The sequence below is a fragment of the Ambystoma mexicanum genome, chromosome 14, assembly GCF_040938575.1.
Source record: "Ambystoma mexicanum isolate Mex_15411 chromosome 14, UKY_AmexF1_1, whole genome shotgun sequence".
NCBI classification, from domain to species: Eukaryota; Metazoa; Chordata; class Amphibia; order Caudata; family Ambystomatidae; genus Ambystoma; species Ambystoma mexicanum.
Genome location: NC_090940.1, coordinates 44,509,604 through 44,529,179, shown reverse-complemented (window position 1 = coordinate 44,529,179; position 19,576 = coordinate 44,509,604). Strand labels below are relative to the sequence as shown.

Sequence of the window (19,576 nt, the reverse complement as noted above, 5' to 3'; positions counted from 1 at the left end):
TGTAGTATCTCTCTACCAGCACGAACACAGCCAAATGACCTGTTCCTGGGTGAATAACCCCTGGGAGAGACTCTACCAAGTGTTTAGCTCACTGTCCCTTTCACAGAGAAGAAATTTCCACGCATATCAGTCTTTGTCCTGGCCAGGGGCAGTCCAGCACCAAAATGCTAGGCAATTCTCCTCTGAACAAGAGTACCAAAAGCAACCCCATACACGTGTTTCGGCCTTGTTGGGCATCATCAACGTGAAAGGGACAGTGAGCTAAAGACGTGGTAGAGTCCCAAAGTTAATTTATGCAAAACAAGGGGGGGTCTGGGAATCTCTCTACCAGCACAAACACAGCCCAATGACCTGTTCTTAGGTGAATAACCCCTGGGAGAGACTCACCCAGGAACAGGTCATTGGGCTGTGTTCGTGCTGGTAGAGAGATTCCCATATCCCCCTTTGTTTTGCATGAATTAACTTTGGGTCTCACCCTAAGTTACCAGGGGGATCCAGACGTGGACCCCTTGCTCACTTTTCTTAGAGAGGCACAGCTTCACCTTACTAATGGTGCCCAACAAGGCTGAAACATGTGTATGGGGTTGCTGTTGGTACTCTTGTTCAGAGGAGAATTGTCTAGCATTTCGGTGCTGGACTATCCCTGAGCAGGACAAAGACTGATATGCAGGGACATTTCTTCTCTGTGAAAGGGACAGTGAGCTAAAGACTTGGTAGAGTCTCTCCCAGGGGTTATTCACCCAAGAACAGGTCATTGGGCTGTGTTCGTGCTGGTAGAGAGATTCCCAGACCCCGCTTTGTTTTCCGTAGTTGCACAAGCCTGCCACCAGAACAGCTGTACCTCTGGACTGACCTCCTCTCAACTCTCCCCAAGAGGCAGACTTTGTTTCCTTTTTAAATAATCTTCAGTGTCCCTCCAGTTTCCTGTAGATTCTTAGGCAACCTCCTTGTTGTTGGCACCTGTGAGAAACCTGAAGTTGTCTCACCCCCTGGTCCCAGAAGATCTGTCACCCAGGTGGCCAGGACATGGCCATCACTATTAGATCCAGTTCCTGGGAGTGGACCAGTGGGGGAGGATCAACTGGATGAGGGGTCTTCGGGGAGTGGAAGAGGGACACTGACTTTTGATATGCGGTACCCCCTTCCTTGTAACAACTTTTCCCCATCCTACCCTCTAGGACACTTAGAAGCTCCACCACCCCCCTTTTCCGACACAAACACTTTCTTACACCGGAACAGACAACGGACTAACACCAGAGCCGTTAACCTGACAAGTCCCAAAACACGGGTCAGGCAATTGACAATAACCATACACACCTGACGGCCCTTTACCTCCCCCACAAGGATAAAAGGCGGAGCACGAGAGCACACTACGAGCAAGGCCAACCGCATGAGGAAGCGGCTATTTCAGGGCAGCAGTTCAAACAGAGACGAAAGGCGGCAAGACCTAAAAGGACGAAAAAGAGGGAGATACCCTTGCCCTTTTCAACCCAGTCCCTCGAAGCCTCTGAGAGAGGAAAGTTTGTGATTTACAGCTGACGTTGTGGAGTATCAGCGGTGCACGGGGGCCTCCCGCATTGATAAACCGGACAGGGAGGCACACTGGCTCCCGTGATATCATCCTTGATTCCAGAGCCAAGACAAGCCAACGGGTTCCACACAGCCGATGAGTCCGAAAAACCTGATGGCCAACCGAACTGTGTTGAACCCAAGGTTGCAATCGGGAACCTAATATGAATGCAAGGAACTGATGAACAAAGAACTTGTGTGTTTATGAACTTTAAAGAAAGCACAATTAAGGTCCAGGTGCAGAAGGGTCCAGCGCAATGTGGGCGCTCATTCAAAAGACTCTGACCGGGACCTGTTTGAACCTGCAAGTACCAAAAGGCTCTAGGAGAGGGTGGCGTGAGGTGTCAGAGTGGTCTTACAAGGGCCACGTCAAATTCCTTGTACAATCGAAAGTTTGACCCATTGCCGAAAGAAAGATAGGGGAAGGGAACCCCCGCTTTCTGATAAAAGTGCGAGAAAAAGCATGAACTGTGTTAAAGATGGCTATGTGAACCCCATGGCGGGATGAGAAGGGGAAGGCTAGGAAGAGTGAATCATGCATTTTATTACAACTAAAGTGAACTGAAATTGGCAAATGTGAACCCGGTGGAAGGATGCCTGCGAATTGGGGTGAAGAGTAATGCACCTGTGAACATTGTGTTGACAAGAGTGAACCCGGTCAAGGGGTGTACACAGTGGGAAGTTGTTTAAAAGACATTTGAATATTGCAAGCTGCATTTGAAAGGCCGTAGTGAACCCGACGGAGGGAGGCCCAAGTTGCAGGAAGGATCCGAGCCCGGCAGAGGGAGATCCAAGGGGTGAAGAGAAATCGCTGAGGTGCCAGATTACCTAAGGAACTTTTGTTTTTTTGTTGTTTTGGTGCAGCAGGCCTTCTAAGGCAAGAGACTTTGTAGAAAAGACACTTGGCCTCTGAAGGTCCTGGTATTGTTGAATGGAAATGTAACCTTGTGCTAACGAGGCTCAGGAGTGTGCTGTGCTCACAAGTCCCACGCCTAAAACGTGGGGAAGGGCGACCCCAGCCATACCATCCTGATTTATCATTTTGTGAAAACTTTTTCTGGTGAACATTACCCCACACTCATTTTTGTAATTTAGCGGTAAGGATTGGCAATAGTTTTTTTTAGTATAGGCCTTACTTTATTTGACAAGACGCCGCTAGGACTGCCTTATTATTTGATGGTCTTAGCTTGTTCCCATCTTTGGATTTAGGTTTAGATTAGGCGTTTATCTCACCTATTATAAAGTTGAATAAACACCCTTGAACTGTGATCACTTGTGTCTGTCTTTACTGTTGCCACAATGAGTTCCTTACACACCTCTCCAGGAACTGAAGGAAGTTGGCCTCTAAATGTAGCTGGAGACCTCCAGAAGGCCAGAAACTGACAGAACTAGTCGGAAACTGCCAATATCATCTGACTACAAGATTTCCATAGACTAACATTGGCCTATGTTTAATGTTGGGACAACCGTCACATTAGGACCAGTATCTCTCACAACCAATCAACTGCAAGCTCTATTTCTCATCTGAAATAACAAAGTCATGGTGGAGTGAAGACATGTCCTGAGACTTGTCCAGAGCCAACAGGCTGGAACTTTTGACATTTGGCAGCGGCTGGGCTAAGGCTCCTTGAGTTAGAAGCTGATGATGCTGCAAATAATAGCAGGGAATGCTTTATCACCTCAACAGATGTTTATAAAAGTAATTCAGATGCACCTACCAAACATGTCTGCACGCTCTTAGTTACATGCAACAGTTGCTAAAGTACATACAGAGCTGTAATCTTGTGTGGACATTCCTTTGTTTGAGCCAGTAGTTTGTTCTACTGTATTTGTGTTGCCCTGTATCCCTCTGAAGAAGTGCACTGGTACACAGTGAAAATGTATTTTTATTGTTTCCGACTTTAACAAATATCATTTTAGAAAGGCTGTGCTGAGACCAATCAGCGTGGTCTTTCGAATGGATTGTGTCCTCCAACGTATTCCTCATCTTTGACATGTAATGTCCACGGCTGTGCTGCTTCGGAAATGTTTTCGGCAGAGGGCGCCCTGCGTCGATGGCGTCGGGTCGATGTTGTCAGGTCCAATCTTGAATCTTCCTGCAGGAGTGATGCTGGCCCACCAGACCCCCCCCCCCCCCCAAGTCTGCCCGCCTAACAGTCTCTCAGCAGATAAAAATAAAAAGCTGGCAAACCGAAGGGGAAAGGGGAATTGGAGAACAAAACAAAGACAGATCTTCACAGAACTGCACTGATGCCCTCTGGTACTGGATTGTGGATTGCTCGCTTCAGTGTCTGTGAAATCTAGGAAAAACAATAACATATATGTTGATGTATATCTAATAAATATGTTTACTTTTTCTTTTACTGTAATTTACTTTCTTTTTTCCTAAAATACCTGTTGCCTATGCTTTTATGCTGATAGGCTTTCTTTACAGATGATGTTGAGCTGATACTTTTGTAGAACTTGAATGACTTCTAAAAAGTCAGCTGAAATGTCTTTATGTTTTTAAAAAGATTAAATAATATCCTTAACTGAATTGTCTTTGACTAAAACTAACTTATAATGCTTCAAGCTGAAAAGTCTGTGCACTCTTCTTTTAAAAAACAACTCTGCTGAAAATCTGTAGACTTGTGTGCACTCAATACGAAGACTGTTGTACTGTATGAATCTGTGCTTGAGTTTGATGCTTCTCTTCTAGTCACACGAACCGCGCTTCTTACCAACGTAGAAAAATGACATACCGCGCTTTTATCCGATTCTTGCTTGTTTACAGCGAACCGCGCTTTCACTGTCGCTCTATTTTCTTGATCGATGAACCGCGCATCATCCGGCACTTGCTTGTAGATAAAAACGAACCGCGCACAGCTTCCGAAAGAAAAGACGTGTAAGCGACGGCACGTAATGAACGTAAGGTTCCCTACTCTAACCTTACCAATAACGGCAAAAAGCGAGATTAAGATACGCTCGCGCACGGAACTAGTAAATAGCTTAAATACCAGTACAGCCCGAACAAAACTGTACTAGTAAAGAAAAATATATTTTCTTTTTAAAATAACCGCGCAAGAGTTAGTAGATACGTCGCGTAAGTAAAAAACTTAAAGAACACAAAAATATATACACGCAATAAACAGATATCAGATAATAAACGAATTCAATTCTGATATTGAAAAATTCCGTTTTTTCAGTATTTCTTAAAAACAATGACTTTCTTCAAAAATAAGGCAAATAAAAACTTCACTCGATTTCATAAGTCTTGAAGGAGTGAATAACTTAGCTTGCTTCATCTGTATCTTCACTGCTTTCTCTGCTCCTTGTAAAGTCTTGAGTTCAATGACTTTTCTTCTGAAACTTTTGGAAATCTTTTTAAAACTCATCTAGTATCAGCTAACTATAAATATTTTAAAAATATACTCTAGAGCCAAGTAGACTGCGACCTGCCACAAAGACAGCTAAAATGAAAGGCAGTTTAGAACCTAGAGTAGCATTCCAAACTACCTCACAATCCATTTACACCAATCACTGCTGCAGGAAAGAACCTCCATCTTGCCTTGGGGAAGCAAGCGATTCCTGAATGTACATTAAGGAATTTTTTGTACAAGTTCTTTTTCTAATTCAAACATAACCCAAACATAACACTTCTAAGTAAAACTACATCCAAAAGGTGTTGTAGCTAAATGATGATTTCTTATTTAATGTGAGCAATTGCATTTAATGAAAATTATCTTGGAATGATAACAGTATGTCTTTTGAGGTTGTGGACCTTTGAAACTCTAGAAATGTACCATGGAATCCTGACAGATGTCCCTCGAAGGTGATGTCATCAGATGTTATAAGTAGCACGCACGGCTCCCGTAGTCTCAGTTCCGTTTTTTCAGCAAACGTGTTTGCTTCGTTGAACTTGGTGCGCCTCGTGCTTACTGTGAATTATGTCTTCATCTTCTACCCTGACGACACTGAAGTCTGGATTTAAGAAATGTTGGGATTGCGCATCGGATTCGTTTGTGGTGTCTCGGCGAGAGCCACGATACAGATGACTGTTCGAAGTGTCCGTCGTTGACTGCCAAGGCCTTGCAGAAACGAAAGGGGAAACTGAAGGTAGGCAAGATCTCCAAGCCCCGTAAATCCTGGTCTGCTGGACTTTCGACCGACTAGTCGAGAGGCGACTCTCCTTGGCAGAAGAAGTCCAAGCGGTCACGCTCCACGAGCGGTTCCCACCACTCGCCCTCATCGAGGCGTTCCAGAAAACGGCACCATCGTTCGACTTCCTCTTCGTCGGTCGCCTCCCCAAAAAGGATGGTATGCCCATCCAAATTATCGACCCTGGCGGAGTGGGATGCTTTCCGGGTGGCGATGATGAAAATGTTTGATAAACATGGCACTGTTCCGTCGGCGACTTCTGACGAAGCCTGCGAGGAACGTTCTTGGCCAGATACTCGTGTGTCTTCAAGTCCGGGTAACCAGCGTGATAAACACACAGAGCCTTCGTGGCCCCGTTCGGACACGGCTTTGAAAGATCACTTGAGACGTGCCAAACTAAGTCTTCATCTCCAGTGAAACTGGCAAAGCCTTCGACCTCAAAGCCCTTGAAGGCATCGACGCCATCTGCGCCATGCCTGTTGGGTGCACCTGTAGGGTCTTAAACCCTGATCGGACCCTCGATGCCGTCATGCCATTGTCAGAACCATCAACGCCATCAGTGCCATCTGGCCCTATTTTGCCAGTGAATGTCCCTGGGCAAGTGGATCCTCAGAGGAAGGCTACTGCTAAGTCTTTACGACCTGTAGCTGAAAAAAGATTCACTCCTCTCCCGAGGAAGGATTTCTTTAAATCCCTAACTGATATTTATGAGGAGGAGGAACACTCTGATGAGGATGTTGTCCAGTTTGGTCTCCAGTATGTTCCTGATTGCCTCATTTCAGAGGAGAGTTGGATGGAGGATCTTTGTCAAACCTTGCACAATACCAGTGGTATTGACACTTCCCCTGAGATGAAGTTTGGCAAGCCGGACCCAGGGGAGCATGCCGACTCCTCAAGTCGAAGGCTGATGTCTAGGGTTGTGGAGTATCTGGGCTGGTCCAGGCCTCCTGTGCACTTTGAGCAGGATGATCTTACAGATATTTTGGATCAGGGTCCATCTACCGACCCCGTGTTGCCATTTCATACGGCTCTGCAGAAAGGGGTGGCAGCATGTTGGAACGCCCCAGAGGCTACTCCAGCGGTGAATAAGTCTCTGACGAAGAAATAGCGCATATCCAGTAACGACGTGGCTACCTGTCCACTCGCCCCACTCCAGAGAGTTCGGTGGTCCAGGATGCCAGGGCTATCTCAAAGCTGGTGGTATACCCTCCGATCCCTCCTGATAGGGACGATACGTGTGTGGGTGGATGGGCACGCCAGGTGTTTTCTGCTGAGAGTATGGCATTAAAATCGGTCAACTCTACTTATGCTGTAGCAAAGTTATTGCATTTCGTTAGCGGTTGAGCATATTCCCGAAGGGGAGGAAAGGGATGGCTTTCTGGCTATTGTGAAGGATGGCAAGGAGGCCATGTGTGAATCCCTTCAGTCTGGATTGGGTACTGCAGATAGTGTCAGCAGGTCCATGGCTACGAGTACTGTGACACGCAGGTTTGCATGGTTGCAGAAGTCGGGCTTTGCACCAGATGTGCAAGCTCGTCTTCTCAACATGCCCTTTTACGGGTCTCATCTGTTTGGCAGCAAGGCTGACGAGAGCCTTGAGAAGTTGCAGACCTCCAAAGCAGCTGCCAAATCTTTGGGAGCGGCTATTAGACAACCTCAGCCTTTTCATACTAGTGGACAACAATGGAGGGGTGGATTCTTTCGCTTCTGCTCCTCATTTGGAAGGGCAAGAGGAATGGCCAGTCAAAGGGGCAAATGTAAGTTTCCTTGTGGTGGACGAGGTAGAGGTGCCAAAGCCGCTCAAGCAGCAGCCACTTTGCCATCAGGCACTGCTGCTGACACTTCAAAACCACTTTGGGGCCTTGAGTTACTGTTCACCTGTAGGGGGCAGGCTGTCTCAGCATCTAGAAGAGTAGTGAGACATTGCTTCAGATGCCTGGCCTCTGGCAGCAATAGCCCACGGCTACTGCCTACCTTTTCTACGACGTCCTCACGACAATCCACTGGGGAAGCTCTCTTTGAAGATTCCAGATCCGCTCTTTGTGCAGGAGATATTGACCCTGCTAGCGAAAGGTGCTATAGAACCAGTGCCTGTGGCGGAGTGGAACAAGGGTTGGTATTCCCCATATTTTATTATTGCTAAGAAGGACGGAGGACTGAGACCCATCTTGGACTTGCGTTGCTTGAACAAGTTCCTCAGGAAGGACAAGTTCAAGATGGTCACTCTTTCTCAGATCCTTTAGGCGCTCCAGCTTCAGGAGTGGTTGGTGTCATTGGACCTAAAGGATTCTTATTTTCATGTGCCGATCCATCTCAAGCACAGGAAATACCTGAGGTTCGCAGTTGGCGGCTCGCACTATCAGTTTCGGGTCCTGCCATTCGGGTTGACCTCCGCCTGAGGGTCTTCACCAAGCTCATGGTGGTGGTGGCAGTGCATCTCAGGAGTGGGGGGGGGGTCCACGTCTACCCCTACCTGGACGATTGGCCGACCAGGGCGCGTTCTCCCGAACAAGCCTTGGATCATCTCAACGTCGCCTGCCACTTCCTTCACAAACTGGACTTCTCCCTCAATTTCAAAAAGTCACATATGACACCTTCCCTACAGCTCCAGTAGATCGGGCTGTGTTGGACATGTCCTTGGGGATGTGCTCGCCACCCAAGGTGAGGCCCCAACACCTTCTCCAGATGGTCACCAAGTTTCAACATGCCCAGATTCTTCCGGCTTTCGAATTCTTAAGGTTGCTCGTCCTCATGGCATCCTGCATTTTTCTAGTGCCAGAGGCCTGACTGCGGATGAGGTCCCTTCAGTGGGCTCTCAGGACGCAATGGTCTCGATTCTCTGGCAAAATGTCGGATCTCATTCGGATTACGAGAAGGGTCTCAAAGGATCTTCTGTGGTGGGCCTGCAAAGGAAATCTCATGAAAGAACCTTTTTGTCAGCCGTGGCCGAAGGTAACTGGTAGTGACAGACACATCCCTCACAGGTTCGGGGGCTCATGCCAACGATCTGACCATCAGCAGTCGTTGGTCTCCATCTGAGTCCAAACTACACATCAGTCTTTTGGAGCTGAGAGCATTCGGGCTTGCACTAAAGGCTTTTCTGCCGTCTTTGCGGGGGAAGAATGTCCTGATAATGACGGACAACATGCATTATCTCAACAAAAGGGGAGGTGTAGGGTTGCTTCCTCTGTGCAGAGAGGGGAAGCAGCTCTGGTTGCGGGCAATCCAAGAACAGATCTCCCTAACGGCAGTACATCTAGCCAGAGAGGAGAACACAGTGGTGGACGCTCTGAGCAGGAAGAGCGCAGTCTCCCACGAGTGGGAGATAGCTCAGGAAGTCCTTCAAGAGGTCTTTGCTCTTTGGGGAACCCCGCAGGTGGATCTGTTGGCGACCGGTGCCAACCGGAAGTGCAAGATGTACTGCTCAAGGGAATTTCCTCCGAGAGGCGCTCTAGGAGACACGTTCGTCGTGGATTGGTAATTCCCGCTTCGGTGCGCGTTTCCTCCGATCCCCGTCATTCCTTAAATTCTAAGGAGGTTACACAGGTTCGGGTCCCACATGATCCTCATTGCTCCGGATTGGCCCAGGAGAGCTTGGTACCCAGACCTTCCAGAAATGTCCATTTGTCCTCCAATGCGTCTTCCCCAAAGAGAGGATCTTTTCTCGCGAGAGGAAGGTCAGGTTCTCCTTCCAGAGGTGAAGACCCTCAACCTTCATGCATGGTTTCTGAAAGGTGAGGAGATATAAGGATTGGGACCTCCCGGATGGCGTGATGGAGGTGCTGCTTTCGGCCAGGAGTCCAGCAACGAAGTCCCTGTACCATTGCTGCTGGCGTACGTTTTGCGATTGGTGCAGAGGAAAGAATGTTAATCTTTTTCACTGTTCCATTCTGGTGGTTCTTTCTTTCTTACTTTCTTTGGCCCACAAGGGTCTTCAGGTGGGAACCATTAAAAGTTACCTAGCAGCGCTATCTTTCAGCGCTCATCTGAGGAATGCTCTTATTTTAAGATTCCACTGATACCCAGTTTCTAAAAGGGCTACAAATGTGTTCCTGCAGTCGCCTTTTCAGGTACCGGTCTGGGATCTTAATTTGGTCTTAAAATTTTTGATGGGTGCCCCGTTTGAACCTTTGCACTCTTGTCGGTTGAGACTGTTAACATTTAAGACTGTTTTCTTAGTTGCAGTTACATCTGCTCGCAGAGTGAGCAAGATGCAGGCACTTTCTTATAAGCCATCCTTTACTTTGTTCCTAAAGGACAGGGATGTATTAAGAGTACGTCCTTCGTTCCTTCCTACCTGAGGTAGTTTCAGAATTTCATTTGAGCCAGAAGGTGGTGCTACCCACCTTCTAGCCGCCTCCTCATCCTAATAAGGAAGAGGAGAGACTCCATAGGTTGGACCATAGGAGAGCATTAAGCTTTTATCTTTCCAAAATGGCCAAAGTCAGAGTGGACGACCAGCTCTTTCTGGGGGTATACTGGACATATATTTGGCCAGGCTGTTTCTAAACAGACCTTGTCTAGGTGGATCATCCTCACTATTTCTGAATGCTACAGATTAGCTGGCAAGGACCCTCCTGAGGGCTTACAGGCGCATTCCACCACGGGCATGGCTGCATCTACAGCCCTGAAGAATGGTGTCCCTGTTAAGAACATATGTGACGCTGCAACGTGGACTTCTATTCACACATTTGTTAAGCATTACTCCCTGGATACTTCCCATGCTCAGTATGTTGCATTTGGTAAGGCAGTGCTTTACTCTGCCATTTAATTGGGTATATCTAAATTATTCTCCCTCCTCCACTCATTGATACTGCTTTGGGAGCCTGTCAAAGATGAGGAATATGTTGGAGGACAGAATCCATTCGAAGAACAAGTTACTTGCCAACTGGTAACGTTATTTCGACTGGATGTTCCTCCAACGTATTCCTCATCGCCCTCCCAGCCTCTCAAGAATTTCCCATATTACAGCTTTCGTTCCAACAAGGCTAAGTACAGTCAAGGCTGTATTGTGGGCATGTATGCCACACGTTGTGAGGGGGAAAAATATGTACTGAGGCTATGGGCGCCGTGCGTGCTACTTAGAAAATCCGATGACATCATCCTTGATGGAGGCCTTCGAGGGACATCGACCTGACGTCATCTATGTAGGGCGCCCTCTGCCAAAAAAAATTCCGAAGCAGCACAGCTGTGGACATTACATGTCAAATATGAGGAATACGTTGGAGGAACTTCCAGTCGAAAGAATGTTACCAGTTGGTTGGTAAGTAACTTGTTCTTTTAAAGCAAACTGTCACATCCCTGCTGCACGTGAGAGTGCACAGGGGCTGACAGGCATGTCCAGGCTTGATGGAAGCCACAGAGGATGACGCAGGTAATGGGTGTCTGTGTGTCCTTGTGTGTGTTTCTGTTGGTGCTTGTCGGGGGGTGGGTACAGAAGTGAACGGTGGGGAGATTGGACCGGTGTGACCCCCCCCCCCCCCTCCGAAATAAAGAGTAAAGGAGCGGGATAGGTGGGGAAAGTGGTCAGGGGTGAAAAAAGGGACATTTCAGAATATTGAGAGTTGCACCAAAATCGTCTGGAAAACAACTTTTTTGTGTACGACCATAAATATTCGAGAATTTCACATAGAACCAGTGCACCTTGCCTGTTCAACTATATCTACCCTTGGTGGGCTGAGGACACTTCCAAAGTATCACCACTTGTGCTAATGAGCGCTCTACAAAACATACAGAAATTCCACCTGCTAAGGCCAGACAGAGAAGGGAGAATTCTCAGATGTCCTGATGATGAGATTAAGGCCCAAGAGAAGAAAATACTCTGGCATGAAGGATGGGGAAAGGCTTTCAAACGGAGGCAGGGGTGTGGGAAAAGTAGGGCCTGGTGAGATGGCCAAGGGCAGAAGCCCTGCATGGTCTGGCATTTGTTAGAGGATTAATTCCTTCCAGAGGATACCAAGTGGATGGGTACATCATGCAAGGAAAAATACCTCGAGTTGATGGGTGGGGAGAGCTACAGAAGGAGAAATGGTCTCTTGGGAGGAAGGAGGTGTGAGAGCTGGATGTTCTTTCAAGAACTTGGGAGTTGAGTGTAAACAGAATTGATGTATGACTATTTTAGGGCTGCTTTTAGGACCACATCTTCAATACCTAAATAGATTCACAATGCAATAAAGAAAATGGATGAGCTGTGGGAATCCTGAATGGCAGAGACGCTTGCTAATAGAAGGCATACCGTATCATTGGCAGCACGCTGACATTCCAAACACATTTATGTTGCAATCAATTGGCGCCTCTCCCCTTTCAGTAAACAGAAATTGTGGGAACCAGCTGTGATCCTTTTTGGTACTGAGACCTTTCTGGGCTATGGCACCCATAGGGGCGCCCATGCATGATGGTACCCCGGGTCATGGAACACCTAACGTCTTCACATTCGCAATGCACCCTCTGTCACCACGTTCAGAAAGTGCCTCAAACATAAATATTTCCCCACACATAACCCTATCTCTCTATCTCCCCTGCTACCACTTGTCCATGCCAATCTTTCTATACTATCCTGAAACATTTTGTAACTTCTTCACCTCCCACCTGGTCAACCTTTGAGCCTCAAATATGGGAATACACCTCTGTGGATGTAGCCATGTTGACACAAGCCCGTAGACACACCTATATCGGTGCAGTCACATGGACGCAGTCAAAACAGGTGGGCTACATGTGATTTTTAACAAACCACAAAACGACAAATTAATTTTTAACGTACCAGAAACACCTAAAGAAAACATTTTTTTTGTTGTTTTCAGGCTCCCACCCCTTAGCCCCACTTTTCTTTTTGTATTCATACTTTTCCCCAAACCTCAAAACTACTATTCCGATTCCCAACTACATATATATATATATAGTTTTAAAAACTGTTATTTTTTTCAGCGTTTGCAGTTTGTTAAAAAAATTCCATTCTTTATTTTGTGTTTGTTAAAATCACTGCATACTAGTCAAAATGTGAAACAACTAAGGAAATGCATGGAAACACACTGACATGGACACTTGTATGTAAACACACTCATGGAAATGTGCCCGCTTTGACACACCAATTTGAATGCAGCCTCATGGAGGGACACATCTATGCACACTGTTGGGAATGCACTGATCTGAGAAGACCCTCTGCAGTGCTTCCAACTTTGGTCTGGTGGGACCAACTAGTCTTGACGTCTTCTCACACTCCTGCAGTCTTGACCCCTCAGAATTGTCCTTGGGCCACCCAGTGGGCCACCTGGTGGCCCAACCAATTCTGAATTGAGCTCCCGTGCCAGAAGTGTCGCTGTTCCATATTTTTGTACGGAACTTCGGTGGTTGCCTTCCTGCCAAGTCTCCGCTTCCCAGCACCAAGGGGCCCTGTCCTGGAAGGTATTCTTCGATCATGACTGGAGCCTGTTGTCGCCCGTGTGCGGCGACTGTCGCTGGAACCAGCTTTCCTCCAGTCGGTAGTGTCCTGAATAGTCCTGCATCAGTGCCTGCTGCATTTCTCCTTCGGAAAGAGTTGCACACCGCTCCTGGACCTGACCAGAATCATCCCTGCCCCTGCAGCGCCTGGGCATCTTCTCCTGGACCCAACGATGGGAAAACTGTGAGGGGTCACAAATGAAATCTGGACACAAAGTTGTCATGTTTTTGGTTAAAGACTTTTATTGAAATGAAAATGGGTTGGGAAAATGCCTCTCTGACCCTATTCTTAAGAGGAGTTTCCCTACCTAGAAACCAAAAATGATGGATATTTGAGTGTTATGTTATCTTACGTGATTTTGTAAAGCGCACCGTCACCCAGAGCCATCATGGCGCTCGAGAGGGAGGAGCCCAAAGACCAGAACAGAGAAGCGAAACATCATCACAAAATCGAAACAGAAGCGTTTTTAGAGCCTTTCGAAAAAAGACAGATGGTTGGGCAATAGCTTCAGTGAGAGAGAGAGAGAGAGAGAGAGAGAGAGAGAGTATTCCAGAGAAGAGCGGCAGCCATGGAGAATGCCCGACCCCTTACCCGAGTGAGCCGAAAAGATGGCACAGAGAGCAGCCCAGAGGCAGCAGACCGCAAGAGGCGATTAGGAACATAGCGTACAAACTTAGTGCGCAAGTATTCCGCTCCCTGGTCATCCAGAGCGCGGTTCACAGTGCACAGAGACTTGAACTGAATGGACTGGACCACCGGGAGCCAGTGCAGGGTATTATGCAGCACGGGGATAATATGTGCCCCATAGGGGGACCCGGTTGCACCCGAGCTGCCATATTTTGGACGCGTTGCAGCCGCCTTACCAGCCCCTTCGGCTGAGGCACATATAGAGAGTTGCAATAATCCAACTTACTCATGATCATGGCGGCTACCACAGGGGGGCGAAGTGTATCCGGGATCAGATGGAGGGTCTTTCTCAGTATTTTCAACTGAAGATGGCCGGTCTGAAAGACCGCTGATACCTGAGCTGCCATGAACAGATTGTTAGTTATAAGGACCCCCAATCTTTTTACCTTGGTAGAGGGCACCGGGAGTGTGCCCAGAGAGGAGGGCCAAAAGGAGGAGATCCAGACTGAAGGGACAGAGGGGGAACCTATCACCATCACCTCTGTCTTGTCACCATTCAGCTTCAACCAGTTGTGGCCCACCCACTCACCAACAGCAGCCAGGCACTTATTCAAGCACGCCCCTGCTCTGCCTGATCAAGATCAAAACAGATCAGCAGCTGAGTATCATCGGCGTATGAATAGCACCTGACGCCGAGGGAGCGAATAAGGCGCACTAACAGGAAGATATAGATATTAAACAGAATGGGCGACAGAGCAGACCCCTGAGGGACACCACAGCTGAGGTGGCAGGCCTTAGAAGTGAACAGGGGAAGAGAGAGAGTTTGAGACCTATCCAATAGAAAAGATAGAAACCAAGCAAGTGCCTGACCTGAAACACCAATCTGGCTCAGGGAGAGCAGGACGGCATGATCGACAGTGTTGAAAGCCGCTGACAGGTCAAGAAGAATGAGGGCTCCAACACCGCCACTGTCAACCAGCCTGGCCATGTCGTCCTGGACGGAGACCAGAGCACTCTCTGTGCCTTTACCCGGGCGGAAGCCAGGCTGGGCTGGGTCAAGGAAATTAGAAGACTCAAGAAAAGAGGACAGTGTCAAGATGTCAATAACTGTATACCCGTCCTTGTGTCCAAAACGTTGTATCCTGACCCTCACACTACAAACAAAACAATAAAGTGTGAACGGAAATGTCTTCAACCTGATATTGGCCAAAAAAAGTGTTCATAATTGAAAATTAGAATTGCCCCAACAAAATGTTCTCCAAGAGTATAGACTTTGCACCCAGAGGGTTTGGATTCTGAAATGGGGTGGCAATGTCTCTTTTAGTAACAGTTTATTTGTGTCTCACCTTGATTCACAATGTTCATGCTAGGCAACAAGTTGTGTAACTGTCTTTTTTTTAAAAAAAAATGTTTACACCAGTCTCTTCTTTGTCTAGCAAACACTGTATTTCTTGTAGCTTTGCAATTCATGTGGTATACTCCCCTGCTGGGACACTGACACTCTATGCAATTCTAACTGTCTGTTGTACTCTCCTGCCAGGACTTCTCTTGTGATTTCAGTTGCCTGGTATCCTTGTCTTGCCAGGACTTTTTATATTATTCACAGTTCCTCCGTATCACCAAATCTGCATGTACTGTTCTTGGCTCAGTATATCTGTCTGCTGTAATGTTTATTCAAATCTGCCCCACACTTGCACATTATGCATCCGTATCTTATTGGGGCTTGAATCTGTACTTAGTCTTTTCTGTATTCAAACAATCTTCTTGTAGTTTCTGTGTTAGTAATCTCATAACATTCAATATGTCGTTGGAGCCGTTCCCGGAACTCCCCAGAGTCCCCACTTGCTTTGGGTTGACTCACCGGTTGTCTCCAACGTCTCTGGTCCTGTTTGCGCTTCTGCTGCATGACTTTGTCATTCGCTTCCTACTCTGGATTGTGCATACGTCCTTCCGGCTTTTTTCATGGCTCAACAGTCACCCGCCTGCGTCTCTTCAGGTCCCGGTATGGGGAAGTTGCCTCTTCATGTTGCCGAGCGCACAGGAAATCTTTCGTGGCTCCCGGCATCTCCACGGCACCTCGTGCTTGCACACATTTCCCTTTCTGTCCCGGTGGTTCCATGTCATTTCATCTCAGGATGTTTTTTCGTGGGTTTTTTACCGCGATTATTTTGATGACAAAACCCATCGAATTTTGTAAAATTATTTTAGGGGGTGGTCCCCCCCCAAACCCTCCCATTCCCTTTAATGTTTTATGGATTCCTAAACACCCACACCCCATATATATGATTTTCTACCCCCCACCCCCTCCAAAAAAATTCAATGGATTTTTTCATTAAAAAAATGTGCAGGAAAAAAAACGTGCGATGAAAGGACGTCGTACCGTCTCGGTGGACTCCTCTCCTGCGCCACACTGGTACGTGTCTCCCGCTCTCGAAAGCCTCTGTATAGGAGCAACGTCTTCTCCTGCATTGCCACACTCAGTAGTGCGGTTGCCATCTTTAAGTGTCCTGCATACAGGTAATTCTGTAGAACTAGTGTGAACCTTGAGCTTTGGGCTCCTATTGCCTTGCACCAACTCCTTCATCCTCCTCATCTCAGTACTTCTGTGTTTATGGGAGTTGGAGTCCATGGGTGTCGGACAGTTTTTCCCATTGGTTTTACATGAGAAAATATTTTCACATGGAGGTATATTCGAAGCAAAAAGGGATTTGTTGGAGCCTTGTGAGTTTTGTTGGAGCTTTGTGTGTCTGGGTAAAAAAATATTGGGAAGAGGTTTCTTTGCTTCCTCTACAAGGCAGAACAGACAGCTGACAATAGGCCATTAAGGTCCTGGGTATTACAAGATCATCCTCAATGGAAAGGGAGGGATACTGCGTCTTGTCCAGTGAAGTCATGACATTTCCCCAGCCCATATTGTGATCCTCCCTCATATAGCTGCCCTCAGGGTCAGCATCAGGTAGCGGCTGCCGTCGCCAGGCCACATGGGAGGTCGTCACTGATGGGGAATCCATGGTGACTCCAATACATTCATCACAAAACCTACCTCCAGCAATCCCGAGTCGACCTGCCTAGGCACTTGGGAAAATCGGAGTCAAGGTGGTGAGTAATCGCAATAGTTAGACTGTTCGCTATAATAAACCTTAAAAATTAACTTTTGTTTATTCAATTCTGTTCTAAAAGCTGTTCCAACGGATAGGAAAAGCACCTTACTTGTAATGTTATTGAGAAGTCTTCTGGAACATTTTTCACCACCACAAGAACCTTTCCTACCTTTGTCCCCTCTCCTGAGAAGAAGCGTTTTTTACTTTTGGACACAAGGCCCCATTCAACATAGGGATTGGACTTATCAGGTTAGGGTTTTATTCTTGTGAACTGGTTTTCCTTCCTGCATCATTACCCATCTTCCTTTCAGGTGTTTAAGTGAATTGCATGCATTTCGGCAAACTGAAGGTGACTGTATGTATATATATATATATGTATATTTATGTATATATATATATATATGTTTAATAACTGAGTGATGTGTGATAATACAACCTACTTGTTTCATTTTTCTTAGTGGGTTTTTGGGTCTGTCATAAATAGAGTATTTTTGTACTTAGCTCTCTAAGCAGAATTATTGTGTGCTTCACTGTGTGGACTCATTGTGGACCCCGGGCCACCCTCACTCCTGAGACTAACCCTTGACCACTCTCCATGCTTACCTTGATTGGGTCTGGCTTACCTCTCAGAGTTACCCTGTTCATTAGGGTGGCCTCCTGAAATCTGTCCACCAGGCCAGATTCTAGAAATCTATCTTAACAGTGCTCTCCGTCCGTATGATTTAGGAGCACGGGAAATGTGCTCATTGAGGTCTATACTGTGCTCTGGAAATGTCAACACCAACCCACCATCCTGCCTCTGCCACTACATGACACGTGTCCATTCGCTAAACTGAGGAGATAAGCCACCGTGGGGACATATGACAGCCCAGGCAGGGGGCATGGAAAGGGCATGCCTCACTCGACCAACCTCACACTTCATTAAAATGCCACACTGATGTATTATGTTCATCCAAAGGATGTGATTAATATTTTCATAGCGCTTATCTACCATTGCTATGGCCACACTGCATTGTGGGAGTGTATAAACGTGCAGTTGTTGGTTCTGCTATACCATGATCTAAGACAAGAGAGGTGTTGTCTATGATAGAAGCAAATGTTGTGCTGCAGCGTCCAGTGGCCTGGGGGCAATATTGCAAGGTCTTCCAATTGTGAGAGGTGAAAGGAACTATATGGAGTGTGAAAACTGGAATGCCTAAAAGTGAGAGTCTTCGCCTCGTTAGGCATTGAGGCTGCTTTTTACCATATGTTGCGACTGAACATAGTGTTACTGTACCTGCACATACATAGTGCCAAATGTTTCTGCACTCCCATGAATTAACCTCTGTAGAATGGGAAGCTGTTTCTGTCCTGCTGATATTTGAAGGTGTAACCCACAGGCTACTGCTGTATGCACACAACTCACTTTTATGCTGACTTAACTTTGTGCATATCCCACTTCTGAACTGTAGGCGTCACTGTTACAGTGATTCTTGCCTGTAGATCATAAGCAGTGTTGTTTCAGCATTGTTTCTAACCCTGGCTAGCATGCTTCATCATTAACAGCCCCTCACGGTCCTTCCCACGTAGGTTGTTCTACTCTGGCAACACTTCAAGTCTTGGCCAGTAGCTGTCACTGAAAGAGCATCTTTGCTCTCGCTCCTTGCAGCTGTTACTCCAGCAGCACATGCAGCCCTGGTCAGCCGATGTCCTTAGCAGCACTATATGGGTGTCTTCCCCACAGGCTGTGCTAGCAGCACACCCACTCTTGGCCAGAAGTTGTCACTATAAAAGCTGCTCTCAGTTCCCCCTCCATGCTGCTCCCTGGTCCCCCACTGGCCAGATTCATGGCGGTCAGGTGTCACTGTAAGAGTAGCATAGTTTGCTCTTTCCTCAGGATCTCAAAATGTATATAGGGTTCACCGTTTTATGCACCCTTCTCATGTTTTGGCACACCTGCAGTGGTAACCCGCAAGCTTCTAATCTGTTCTCTCTTTCCTGCAGCGGGCACGCCAGAGGACAAGATGAGGCTATTTCTGATTTACTACATCAGCACCCCGCAGCCACCCTCTGAGGTATGTCCTGTCTTTTAAGTATAGAGTTGTTTTTTTGCAGCACGCTGTATTTCTCTAACTGGAAGCTTTGGGACACAAGCAGAAGACAGTAGTCTTGCAGGTTGGACTGGGTTAGTTGAAGTTTGACTTAGAATTGTTGTTAGTCTGTTCAGTCATCTTAACATCTCAGCCTCTAAAGTGTACTTTTCAGAAATAATTTGCCTAAACTTTGGCAGAGTCCATGTATTTGAGAAGCCTGTGCTTTACTTGGGTGATGTGTGTTGTAACTTCATAAATGGTTTATAGGCGTAGCTTATTTAGCATCAGAATAGATGCTTATATCAAGGGTGCAAATGTCAAGTTGCTAGTTCTCCACTTGTACACAGCTCAGCTTTCTTTCTTATCAAACTGTTTATTCCTTGCAAGTCATTGGTGATAAGTGCACATTTTGATGCCGGTTCATATTACTGAGTGTCCTCTTAACATTTTCACTAAAAAAGCTGCCTTAAAGGAGAGCAGAGAAAGTAGAGTTCAAACATGGCTGTGTTTCCTTCTGACTTTGGTGTAAACTAGCTTAACTGGGTGGTCTCCCAGGGGAGAGCTGAGGAGTAGGTCGACATGGGCTAAGGAATGCGGGAGAAGCCCACAGTACGCCGGTTGATCCACTTGCA

The 19,576-nt window shown here is 46.9% G+C and overlaps 1 protein-coding gene across 2 annotated transcripts in view; it reads left to right on the top strand.

Annotated features, from left to right (window-relative positions):
* SCFD1 (sec1 family domain containing 1) overlaps positions 1-19,576 on the top strand; it is a 1,005,810-nt gene that overhangs the window by 407,526 nt on the left and 578,708 nt on the right. For both annotated transcript variants that reach the window (XM_069638499.1, XM_069638500.1), the window contains exon 16: positions 18,856-18,926. In XM_069638499.1, the coding sequence (XP_069494600.1) occupies positions 18,856-18,926 (71 nt within the window). The remainder of the gene's footprint in view (positions 1-18,855; positions 18,927-19,576) is intronic.